Source organism: Hemitrygon akajei, chromosome 31 (genome assembly GCF_048418815.1).
Source record: "Hemitrygon akajei chromosome 31, sHemAka1.3, whole genome shotgun sequence".
NCBI lineage: Eukaryota > Metazoa > Chordata > Chondrichthyes > Myliobatiformes > Dasyatidae > Hemitrygon > Hemitrygon akajei.
In genome coordinates this window covers 37088208-37101614 of record NC_133154.1, presented here as the reverse complement: position 1 = coordinate 37101614, position 13407 = coordinate 37088208, and the positions used below count along the sequence as shown (strand labels likewise).

At 46.1% G+C, this 13407-nt stretch overlaps 1 protein-coding gene across 2 annotated transcripts in view; it reads right to left on the bottom strand.

Annotated features, from left to right (window-relative positions):
• Nucleotides 1–11500, bottom strand: part of LOC140719189 (uncharacterized) — a 30183-nt gene extending 18683 nt beyond the window's left edge. The window contains exons 1-2 of one of the 2 annotated variants that reach the window (XM_073033627.1): nucleotides 10556–11500; nucleotides 10407–10525 (exon numbers count right to left, since the gene is read on the bottom strand). In XM_073033627.1, the coding sequence (XP_072889728.1) occupies nucleotides 10407–10525; nucleotides 10556–11499 (1063 nt within the window). In that variant the 5' untranslated portion in view covers nucleotide 11500. Of the gene's footprint in view, nucleotides 1–10406 lie in introns of both variants that reach the window. The other variant, XM_073033626.1, reaches the window with a different exon arrangement.
• Nucleotides 11501–13407: the final 1907 nt, after the last annotated feature.

Sequence of the window (13407 nt, the reverse complement as noted above, 5' to 3'; positions counted from 1 at the left end):
TTCATCCCATCTGAACAATCCCAGTATTCATTCCTTCTCTCTGTTTCTCATTTCCATACCTGTCATCGCATTCCTTTTCTCACCCTCCACTCTGGGCCAATGTGTGATTTGGAGGGAACATGCAGGTAGTGATGATAGTGGGTGTCATGTTAATGTAGCTGTTAGCATAACACTTTTACAGCCCAATGCGTCCAGAGTTCAATTCCGGCACTCAACGCAATGCGTGGGTTTTCCCGGGTGCCCTGGTTTCCTCCCACAGTCCAAAGGTTAACTAGTCATTGTAAATTGTCCTGTGATCAGGTTCGAGTAAACCAGGGTTGTGGGGTTGCTGGGTGGTCTGGCTCAGAGGACCAGAAGGGCCAACACCGCACTGTATCACTGAATGAAATAATATCCCAGCCCTGGCGATAGACGTCAAGGGTTTGAGGGGTTGTCAGCGTTGCCTTGGCGAGGAACCACTGGGCCAGTGCAATGTTAGCAATCATTTCCAGCGGACTAGAATATGAAAGTGAGGATGTAATGCCGAGGTTTTGTAACGCACTGGTCTGACCGCACTTGGAATATTGTGAGCAGTTTTGGGCCTCAGGATGTGCTGGCACTCGAGGAGGTCCAGAGGAATTCACAAGAATGATTTCCGGAATTAAAGGTTAATGTAGGAGGAGTGTTTGATGGCTCTGGGCCTGTACTCACTGGGATTTAGAAGAATGGAGTCAGGGGAATCTCATTCAAAACTATTGAAAGGCCTAGATTCAATGGATCTGGAGTGGATGTTTTCTGTAGTGAGGGAGTCTAGAACCCGAGAGCACAGCCTCAGAATTGAGGGACGTCCATGAGGAGGAATTTCTTTAGCTAGCGGGTGATTAACCGGTGGAGTTCACTGCCACGGATGGCTATGGAGGCCAAGTCATGAGGTATACTTAAAGTGGAGGATGTCAAAGATTATGGGGAGAATCTTTCAGATTAGGGTTCCTATTTACTAAACAGCTCTGCCAAGGGAAATGAACCTCACCTGTTGTCCCAACCTCTTCCCTGTTGAGCATCCCCTCCCCTACTTTCTTCTGAACTCCAAGCAATTCAAGGCCCAAATGATGTGGTAGGACAGCTTTGTCACCTTAGTGAATCGCCTTTGTTCTGTCTCCAGTATTACTCTGTCATGTTTTTACTGCTCTCTGTATTCCAGACGAGGCTTCACTGACACCCCCTCCCAACTGCATCAACCACGCACGTGTGTACAGCTAAATCAAACATAGCTCTTCTGATGCCAGGGTGCAAATCACAGGACATCTAGTCAAACACAGCACGTACACAAGTAAACTCTTCTCCGGCTTCCAATTGGATTTTACCCAACGTTTCACTGTCAAACTCTGCCACTTTTATCAGGGATGATGGCAGAGTTTGTCACTGAAACATCGGTAAAAACTGATACCCGTACCCGGCTGGAAGCCCAAGAAGAGTTAATTTGTTATATACGCCGGGAAAGCACTAAGTCCTTTTTCACGGTACGTATAATCCAGCACAACTGTATTAGTACAAGTCCCTGAGTGGAACAGCCTGAAGATTGACAGGTCGACATGAAGTGTGAGGTGCATCTATCTGTAAGACAGTATGATGTTACTGGCACCATTATAATACAACAAGCAGTTGCAGAAATATAGGAAACTTTAAAGCCTATCGGGTATGTAGGCTTTAGCCTCAAATATGTGAAGTATTAAAGCCTCCCTAATTTTTTTATTCTCAGTTTTTTACACCTCAGTTAAATCTCCCTTCTGCCTCCTTTGTTGCAAAGACAGCCGCTGTTCATAATGGGTCCCCATTCCTGGCAGTGTTCACACAAACACCCCTGCCATCTTCTCCAGTGCGTCTCTCCTGAAATGAGCAGAACTGCACTCATTAGTGTGGCATTCTGCTGCGTTCTAGAATAACCTCCCGGCTCTAACTTTCCATGCCTTGGTCAATAGTATCCCACGTGGTTCCTAAGTCAACTCATCTGTCTGTCTTGCTACCTTCAGGGATTTGTGAACTTCATTCCAAGTTCACTCTTTTCATTCTGGGTGAATGATTTTATTGAACTTTAGTAGTCAGGTCTTGGCAAACTGGGTATCACACAACTTACAACATAGGAACATGCCGTTCATTGTGCCAACCTACTTAACTTAGTAACCAAGTGTTCAACTGAAGTAAAGATTTAAAGATCTAAAGATTAGCTTTACTTTCACATGTACATCGAAACATTCAGTGAAATGAGTCGTTTGCGGCAAATCAAATCAGCAAAGATTATGCTGGAGGAGCCTGCAAGTGTCGCTATGTTTCCGGCACCAACATAGCTTGCCCAGAACTTATTAATCCTCACTCTACCCCTAACTGTACGTCTTTGGGATATAGGAGGAAACCAGAGCATTCAGAGGAAACCCACGCAGTTTTGCAGAGAATGTACCAACTCCTTACAGATAGTGGTGGGAATCGAACCCTGATCAATGATCGTTACACTGCTGTGTTACCCTCTTCCAATCCATCGTGCCAGATAGTGTCCATAACTTTTCATTTCCTGCACTTTTATGGGCCTGTACGAGTCTCTCCACCATCACCACAGGCTGTCCATTCCAGGCATCCACCATTCTGTGTGTAAAGAACTTGCCCTGCACATCTCCCCTGAATTTACCCATCCTCACCTTAAATGCATGCCCTCTCGTACTACCCCTGGGGAAAATATAATGTCTGCCTACACTCTCTATACCTCTCATAATCTCATACACCTCTATCAGATCTCCCCTCAACTTCCACTGCTCTAGAGTTTCTTAAATGTCCCTAAGGTATCTGTGTCTACCACCACCCCTGGCAGTGTGTTCCACACACCACTACTCTCTGTGTGAGAGAACTACCTCTGACATACTTACCTCCCAACATTTATGAAATCCACCTGAAATTTATGACCCCTCGTATAGCCATTTACACCCTGGGAAAAGGTCCCCGCTGTCCATTGGATCTGTTCCCCTTATCATCTTGTACACCTCTAACAAGTCTTCTCTCATCCTCCTTCACTCCAAAGAGAAAAGTCCTAGCTTGCTCAACCTGTCCTTATAAGGCACGCTCTCTAATCCAGGCAGCATCCTGGTGAATCTCCTCTGCACCCTCTCTAATCCAGACAGCGTCCTGGTGAATCTCCTCTGCACCCTCTCTAATCCAGGCAGCGTCCTGGTGAATCTCCTCTGCACCCTCTCTAATCCAGGCAGCATCCTGGTGAAACTCCTCTGCACCCTCTCTAATCCAGGCAGCATCCTGGTCAATCTCCTCTGCACCCTCTCTAATCCAGGCAGCATCCTGGTGAATCTCCTCTGCACCCTCTCTAATCCAGGCAGCGTCCTGGTGAATCTCCTCTGCACCCTCTCTAATCCAGGCAGCATCCTGGTGAAACTCCTCTGCACCCTCTCTAATCCAGGCAGCATCCTGGTGAATCTCCTCTGCACCCTCTCTAATCCAGGCAGCATCCTGGTGAAACTCCTCTGCACCCTCTCTAATCCAGGCAGCATCCTGGTCAATCTCCTCTGCACCCTCTCTAATCCAGGCAGCATCCTGGTCAATCTCCTCTGCACCCTCTCTAATCCAGGCAGCATCCTGGTAAATCTCCTCTGCACCCTCTCTAATCCAGGCAGTATCCTGGTGAAACTCCTCTGCACCCTCTCTAATCCAGGCAGCATCCTGGTAAAACTCCTCTGCACCCTCTCTAATCCAGGCAGCATCCTGGTAAATCTCCTCTGCACCCTCTCTAATCCAGGCAGCATCCTGGTGAATCTCCTCTGCAACCTCTAATCCAGACAGTATCCTGGTAAATCTCCTCTGCACCCTCTCTAATCCAGGCAGCATCCTAGTGAAACTCCTCTGCACCCTCTCTAATCCAGGCAGCATCCTGGTAAATCTCCTCTGCACCCTCTCTAATCCAGACAGTATCCTGGTAAATCTCCTCTGCACCCTCTCTAATCCAGGCAGCATCCTGGTAAATCTCCTCTGCACACTCTAATCCAGACAGCGTCCTGGTGAATCTCCTCTGCACCCTCTCTAATCCAGGCAGCATCCTGGTGAATCTCCTCTACACCCTCTCTAACCCAGGCAGCATCCTGGTAAATCTCCTCTGCACCATCTCTAATCCAGGCAGCATCCTGGTAAATCTCCTCTGCACCCTCTCTAATCCAGGCAGCATCCTGGTGAATCTCCTCTGCACCCTCTCTAATCCAGGCAGCATCCTGGTAAATCTCCTCTGCACCCTCTCTAATCCAGGCAGCATCCTGGTAAATCTCCTCTGCACCCTCTCTAATCCAGGCAGCATCCTGGTGAATCTCCTCTGCACCCTCTCTAATCCAGGCAGCATCCTGGTGAATCTCCTCTGCACCCTCTCTAATCCAGGCAGCATCCTGGTAAATCTCCTCTGCACCCTCTCTAATCCAGGCAGCATCCTGGTAAATCTCCTCTGCACCCTCTCTAATCCAGGCAGCATCCTGGTGAATCTCCTCTGCACCCTCTCTAATCCAGGCAGCATCCTGGTGAATCTCCTCTGCACCCACTCTAATCCAGGCAGCATCCTGGTAAATCTCCTCTGCACCCTCTCTAATCCAGGCAGCATCCTGGTAAATCTCCTCTGCACCCTCTCTAATCCAGGCAGCATCCTGGTGAATCTCCTCTGCACCCTCTCTAATCCAGGCAGCATCCTGGTAAATCTCCTCTGCACCCTCTCTAATCCAGGCAGCATCCTGGTAAATCTCCTCTGCACCCTCTCTAATCCAGGCAGCATCCTGGTGAATCTCCTCTGCACCCTCTCTAATCCAGGGAGCATCCTGGTGAATCTCCTCTGCTCCCTCTCTAATCCAGGGAGCATCCTGGTAAATCTCCTCTGCACCCTCTCTAATCCAGGGAGCATCCTGGTGAATCTCCTCTGCACCCTCTCTAATCCAGACAGCATCCTGGTGAATCTCCTCTGCACCCTCTCTAATCCAGGGAGCATCCTGGTGAATCTCCTCTGCACCCTCTCTAATCCAGGGAGCATCCTGGTGAATCTCCTCTGCACCCTCTCTAATCCAGACAGCATCCTGGTGAATCTCCTCTGCACCCTCTCTAATCCAGACAGCGTCCTGGTGAATCTCCTCTGCACACTCTCTAATCCAGGCAGCGTCCTGGTGAATCTCCTCTGCACCCTCTCTAATCCAGGCAGCATCCTGGTGAATCTCCTCTGCACCCTCTCTAATCCAGGGAGCATCCTGGTGAATCTCCTCTGCACCCCCTCTAATCCAGGCAGCATCCTGGTAAATCTCCTCTGCACCCTCTCTAATCCAGGCAGCATCCTGGTGAATCTCCTCTGCACACTCTCTAATCCAGGCAGCGTCCTGGTGAATCTCCTCTGCACCCTCTCTAATCCAGGCAGCATCCTGGTGAATCTCCTCTGCACCCTCTCTAATCCAGGCAGCATCCTGGTGAATCTCCTCTGCACCCTCTCTAATCCAGGGAGCATCCTGGTGAATCTCCTCTGCACCCCCTCTAATCCAGGCAGCATCCTGGTAAATCTCCTCTGCACCCTCTCTAATCCAGGCAGCATCCTGGTGAATCTCCTCTGCACCCTCTCTAATCCAGGCAGTATCCTGGTAAATCTCCTCTGCACCCTCTCTAATCCAGGCAGCATCCTGGTGAATCTCCTCTGCACCCTCTCTAATCCAGGCAGCATCCTGGTAAATCTCCTCTACACCCTGTCTAATCCAGGCAGCATCCTAGTGAATCTCCTCTGCGACCTCTCTAATCCAGGCAGTATCCTGGTGAATCTCCTCTGCACCCTCTCCAATCCAGAGAGCATTCTGGTGAATCTCCTCTGCACCCTCTCTAATCCAGGCAGTATCCTGGTGAATCTCCTCTGCACCCTCTCCAATCCAGGGAGCATTTTGGTGAATCTCCTCTGCACCCTCTCTAATCCAGGCAGCATCCTGGTGAATCTCCTCTGCACCCTCTCTAATCCAGGCAGCATCCTGGTGAATCTCCTCTGCACCCTTTCTAATCCAGACAGCATCCTGGTAAATCTCCTCTGCACCCTCTCTAAAACTTCCACAGGAGGCCAGAACTGAACACAATAATGGAGATATATATCAGAAAATTCATCACTCTGAAAGAGTAGCTCCAGTTCCAGCCCAGTAGGTGCTACCTGACCAGCTGAGTATCTCAAGCACTCTTTTTTAAATATGGGCTACTGTTTGTGCGTCTGCTAATTTAGACAAATGTGTCAAAGTATGAAACCTTCCCAATAACTGAGAATGTGTACTTTTGCAATGACTGTCTTGTCTGCTCTTTATGAGAAATAATGGCAGTTAATCAGGAAGGTCTCACCAACACAATGAAATAATTAAGCAGGCAGTGTTGATGGAAAGTCATTGGGAATTCTATTTTTGTTCTCATGTGGATCTGCCTGCGAGGTCCTGGGATTAACTCATCTGAGCAGTGTCGGTCTCCCTCAGGACTGTCTGACCTACCTGGAGGCTACTCAACCCGTTGTGTTCATGCCAACTAATTCAAGTTATAGAACGTCCCTGGAGATATTGAAGGGTTTTATTCCGATATCTGCTGACAACCACTGTGAGAATGAATCATCGTGGTTAATATGAAATATAATTTTGTTTCTGGGCAATGAATTCTGTAATTTATTATCCACCTACCCGTTGATTTATTGAGATACGGCAGCCATTAGGCCCTTCCAGCCATTTGAGGCACAGCAAATCACCAATTTAACCCTAGCCTAATCAAGGGACCAATTAACCTACCAACCCGTATGCCTTTGGACTGTCAGAGGTCATGGGGAGAACATACAAACTCCTTACAGATGGGAATTGAATGCAGGTCGCTGGTACTGTAAAGTGCTTGGCTGACCGCTATGCCACCGTAAAATAAGTTATTAGTCTATGTGATGGCTTAAAATTTCAATTCAATTACTTGAACCAATCATGTTGTGGAGAAGCTCAGTGTGATTCTCTGTGCACTTGTTCTAGTCACTGGAGTGCCTCTTGAACCCATAACCATCTGACTCAGACTAGTAACCACTGGAGAAAGCCAGACTCTCTGGAAGATTTCCTCCACACCTCAGTACAAACTCTCATCCCATTCATTCAACGCCAAGACAACTGAACCCCTTCAGTGGTTTCAAACCTATGATCTGCTACTTCAGAGACCAAAGTACATCCACTGAGCTACTGGGCCAGGTTGTGAACCACCACCTAGAAATAACGATATAGATTAGTTGTATTTGTCACGTGTGTATCAAAACGTGCAGTGAAATTCAAAGTCTTGCATCAAATCAAATCAGCAAGGATTGTACAAATGTTGCCACGTTTCCATTGCCAACATAGCCTGCCCACAACTCACTAACCCTAACATACGTCCCTGAGACGTGGGAGCAAACCAGAGCAAACCTGGACGAAGCTCACATGGTCACAGAAATTCCTTACAGACAGGGGCAGGGATCGAACCCCGGTCAGTGATCGCTGGTGCCATAAAGCGATTGCACTAAGTGCTGTGTCACTCCATTCTGATCGCTTCTGTCCACTTCCTTCCACTCGTATTCGAGACCCCTGAATGCCCCCCGTCACACTTTCCTCTGCCACCACTCCAGGCACCTGCCCCTCTCTGTGTAAAGTACGTGCCCTGCACGTTTCTCTGACCCTACCCACTCTCACCTCCATAAACTGAAGTAAATGAGTGGAGTTATTGATTCAGAGAGTGATACCTCACAGAAACAAGTTCTGTACCACCATTTACACCAGTGCTACCTCGACCCATTTTATTCTCCCAGCTTTCTCACCAACATTATGCGCTAAATGCGCAAATAATTACAACCATAAGATCATAAGGATAGGAGTAGAATTAAGCCTCCTGTCCCACCGCGTGTTCTCCACTATTCGATCATATCTGATTTCTCCCTCTCAACACTACTTTGCCTTTTGTCCGTATCGTTTGTCACCCTCACTGATCAAGAACCTTTCCACTTTAAATCTGCCCAATGTCTTGGCTTTCACAGCCATCTGTGACAATGAATCCCACAGATCTGCCATACTCTGGCTAATGAAATTCCTCTCTTCTCTGTTCTAAAGGGAGGTCCTTCTGTTCTGAGGCTGTGTCCTCTGATCCCAGACTCCCACTATAGGAAACATCCTCTCCATGTCCATTCTATCTAAGCCTCTCAATATTCAATCGGTTTCAATGAGATCCCCCTCATTTTTATAAATTCCAGTGAGTACAGGCCTAGAATTGTCAAACGCTCCTTATCAGTTAACCCTTTCATTTCCAGAATCATTTTCATAATCCTCCTCTGGACCCCTCCTATGCCATCAGTCCTTTTTTAGATATGAGCCTCGTAATTGCTCCAATACCTTATCAGGCCTCAGCATTACACCTGGCTTTTATAGTCTCGTCCTCTTGAAATGAATGTTAATACTGCATTTACCTTCCTCACTACTGACTCTACCTGCAAGTTAACCTTTGGGGAATCCTGCACAAAGACTCCCAAGACCTCTTGCACTTCTGAAGTAAAAGTGAACTGATTGATAAGTGTTACTCACCTTCTTATACACCTATTAATCCTCGAGCCCAGAATCCCCACTGATACTAAAGGAATCAGTAATCCTGTTCCAGATCAGGCCTGGTGTAGGAACTGGGCAGTGTTTCCCCAGTTCAATCCCAGCAGGACTGGAATCCACTGCCGGTTTTCTGAAAAAGTTTAGCTGCCGGTGATTGCCAACTTCAGTTCAAGGTCGGGCATCGGAGGGGCACAGCACGTAATGCTGCTGTCTCACAGCCCCTGGGACCGGGTTCGATTCTGACCTTGGGTAATGTCTCAGTGGAGTTTGCACTTTTCCTAGGGTTCCCTGGGTGCTCCCACATCTCAAACACAGCGATTAAATGGCTACTCTATTTTATCCTTAGTGCAGGTGTGTGGTGGAAGAATCAGGGACAAGATAATGGGATTATGAGATAGAATAATTATAGGGAGATACATTTCGAAAGCATAGAGGTGAGCTTTCTAAACAGAGTGTGGCGGGTACGTGGAGGGTTCGTGGTAGAGGCCGATACATTAGGGACATTTTGAGGCTCCTAGATGAAATAAAAATGGAAGGCAATGTGGAAGGGAAGGGTTAGGTTGATCTTCGAGAAGGTTAAAAGGTTGGAACGACATCGTGGGCTGAAGGTTCTGTACTGTTTAATGTTCTATGCCCATAAATGGGGGGGGGGGGGTGAGGCTGTTGTGTTTGCCCTGAAGGCTGTCATAGATTCAATGGGCTGAAGGAAGGATGAGGAGTGAAAGAACAAAGCACAGGGAGGAATTAAATATAGTAAAAGTAGTGCCATACTGGGAAGATTTAGCAGTGTGTACATTCCAATGTCTCACCCCTGTCACTGATTACCTCCCAGTATCCAGCCACAATCACGGCAGGTAAAGTTTCCAAACTCCAGGACTGCCAAGGGAGGTGGATGGTTGGATTTGAGAGTTAATATATTGAAACCCTTCCCCAGCACACTCAGCAAGCACCATGTGTCAGAGGCCACCCTCAAGCCAGCACAGGGCATTACATTGGGAGAGACATAGAGTATGGCAAATCTATGTTGTCTTTCTTAAAGGGGAACTCCAGCAGGAGGAGCAACCTTTGTCAGGATATAGCACCCCTCCCTCCTTCCCTTTTCAAACTGCTTCTATTGATTTAAGTCCAAAGCAAATCTGCTGCAAGATTTTCTTCTGACATCAGTTAAGAATATTGATAATAATTTTGATATAAAACAGATTTTCTATCCTCTATTCCATTCCCAGCACATTAAAAATATCACTCTCCTTCCAATTCATCACCACACTTTTCATTTTGAACTATTTTTGCTTCTTTCACATGTGTATAAAGTGAATCACACCAGCACTTTCAACCCCCCTAACACGATCCAGCTTGCAGTACACCCTAATAACATGCAAGGAAATAAATTGGAGTGACCACTTGCATAAATTATAATTTGGTTTTATTGCAAGATGTTTGATTAAAAAAAAGGTTTCAATGATTTTGCAATGATCAAGGAGCAGACAGACCAATTTTAGTTGATTTCAATGTTTCAGTGTTCGAAAGCCCAATTAATTGAGCTGACTTTAAAAAAAAGACTTGCTACCCCAGATTTCATCCAATTCAGAAGGTGGTACAATGTCACACAGTTCCACAAGGCTCCATGCAATAGATGTTAAAGTCACTCCGTTATTTTCCATTGGTGTTGCTAGAGTAATGCTTCTATTCCTTATGGGAGAGGGTTAATAAAATGTCTGCCAGCTGAATGATGGCCTTTAAGGAAGTAACTTAGTAATGATCGCTAGTTCAGTACACATGTGCTTTGCTTTCTTATTTACTTATTGTTACCTTCCTCATCTTCCTTCTTGTCATCATCATCATCGTCATCATCGTTACCGTTGTCATCATTATGTTTATGCCCCTTATGATGGTCATCGTCATCATCATCATCATCATCATCATCATCACCATCATCATCATTATCATCATCATCATCATCATCATCATCGTTGTCATCATCATTGTCATCTTCATCATCATCATCCTTTTTAACTATTTGATCATCATCGTCGTCGTCATCATCATCATCATCATCATCGTCATCATCGTCGTCGTCATCATCATCGTCGTCATCATCATCTTTGTCCTTGTCATCATCATCATCATCATCGTCATCATTATCCTTGTCCTCGTCGTCGTCATCATCACCATCATCATCGTCATCATCCTTGTCCTTGTCATCATCATCATCATCGTCATCATCATCATTGTCGTCGTCATCATCATCTTTATCATCATTGTCATCGTCATCGTCCTTATCATCATCATCATCATCATCATCATCATCATCATCATCATCATCGTCGTCCTTATCATCATCATCCTCATCATCATCGTCCTTATCATCATCCTCATCATCATCATCATCATCATCATCCTCATCATTGTCTTTATCCTCATCATCATCATCATCGTCATCATCATCATCCTTATTATCATCATTGTTGTCTTTATCATCATCGTCGTCATCGTCATCGTCATCATCTTTCCCTGCTCCTACATCTTTCGAATCTTTGTGACCTTCCTCATTGCTGTCATCATCATCTACTGCAGCAGCTCCAGTGAAGCCAGTGATGACGTTGACGTGTAAGGAACACACAAAAGTTAGCAGCAGGCAGAGAAGCCAAACTCTTTGGGAAGTCATGCTGGTGTCAGATTGACTCAGTTCAGCAAATAAATCCACTAGGAATTCCCTTGAGAGAAGTGTGGCGTGCAGAACACGGAGGTAGGTCCAAAACAGCAGAAAGTATTGAGGAACACCGACCTCAGGACTGTAGTCCACAAAATGGTGTGTATGCTTGATTGATAACACCGGGTGGTGTGTTGTCTTGCAACACTTCCTCTCCAGTAGCAGAAGCAAATGAATCTCTTGTTGAGTCATGGGGCTTCTAATATAGCAGCCGTGATAAGGCTCTGGCATCACATTGCCATATTTGAGCGCACACACAAGCCATAGGTCATTCACAGAGGCTCCATCTCCTCGAATGGGAGTTGTGGTGTCTTGTCATTGGCTGAGTATTTAAAGATCTTTTTATTTTGCATTTACCAAGCTGGTCTGTGTGTCAGTCACTAGAAAACACCTCCTTCACCGTCAAACCTCGCAGTCAGTTCTAACAATAGCAGGGCTTTTGTGTCAGGGAAAGTAGTTGGCTGTAAATCGTTTCTCAACCTGGACCTAGCACCCATAAATGATTTCAGGACAGAGCTGTGAGTCAGGAAAGGGATGCATTACAGAACAATGCAAACTTGTTATCGAAGAATTCTATTGGTGGGCAACAATCCTCAGCTTTCTGTGAGTTTTCACCGCTGTCGATGCAGACGTACTTGGTTTGTCAACAAGTAGCAATTATTATTTAAGAAGTCTGAAGTTTGAGTCAGGTGGGTGTTAGAGCTCAATTCAACCTGTTTTCAGCAAAGCTGTCTTTTATTGTCTTTGTCATTCAGTAGCAAATTGTGATGGCTGTCTCTTCCTGGAATTTGATAGCCCTGGAGGGAAGTAATTGTTCAGCTGTTTTGAAAAGTTGAAGAGATATGAGCCAAACATGGCCAAATGGAACTACCTTTAATGGATACCTGCTGGAATTTAGAAGAATAAGGGAAGGGTCTCATTTAAAACTAATAAATATTGAAAGTCATAGAGTGGACGTGCAGAGGATGTTTCCGATAGTGGAGAAGTCTAGGACCAGAGGGCACAACAACATTGAAAAACCAGGGCAGATGGGACTAACACATTCAGCATGGAGAAGTTGGCCCAAAGGGTTTGTTCCCATGTGTGATTCGATGTCCATAGTGTGGGATCTTTCTCTACTAGACACTGAAGGACACGGCGTGGCGGGAAGCCCCTCAAGCAATGGAGAGGGGGTAATACCCCATCGGGGTACTCTGCTACGTATAAAAAATGTGTTCTAAAACTACTAAGAGAGTAAAGAGTTCTGTACTCTTGTATTTACTGTATATTCTTATTATGAATAATGTTTATTTTTGAAAATTTCAGAACTACTTCCATAGGAAGAAATTTCACACCAAGCCATTAGAACAGAAGGTAAAAGGGGTCACGATAAACTGTGCAAGAAACCAGGATCAAAGGAGCAAGGGGATCTCGGACGTTAATAATCTTGGACCTAGGACAGGGGCAAGAATCCAGGGGTGCTTGATGAGAAATAGAAGCACTAACTGCCCTCGCTGTATCAATGTGCCCAGTGTAGGGAAGAGGACTCTTTATTTGCTCATACAAGGGGGCATAATTTTAGGGTTCCATCCGCAAAATCATTACTTCCTGGTGGCCAAACATTTTAATTCCCATTCCAACATGGCCTTCTCTTGTGCCAGGCTGGAGGAGCAACACCTTAGATTCCATCTGGGTAGCCTCCAACCTGATGGCATGAATTCGATTTCTCCTGGTAAAAAAAATTCCCTCCCCCTTCCCCTCTTCTTCTATTCCCCACTCTTGCCTCTTACCTCTTCTCACCTGCTTATCACCTCCCTCTGGGCCCTCTCCTCCTTCCCTTTCTCCTTTGGTCCACTCTCCTCTCCCTTCGTCTTCAGCCATTTACCTTCCCCACCCACTTGACTTCACCTTTCACCTTCTAGCTGCCCTCCTACCCTTCACCCCACCTTTTTATTCTGTCATCTTCCCCTCTGCTTTTCAGTCCTGACAAAAGGCCTTGGCCTGAAATATTGACTGTTTATTCATTCCACACATGCTGCCTGACTTGTGTTCCTCCAGCATTTTGTGAGCGTTGCTTTGGATTTTCAGAATTTCTTGTGTTTATCATTTTAAGGAGCTTGG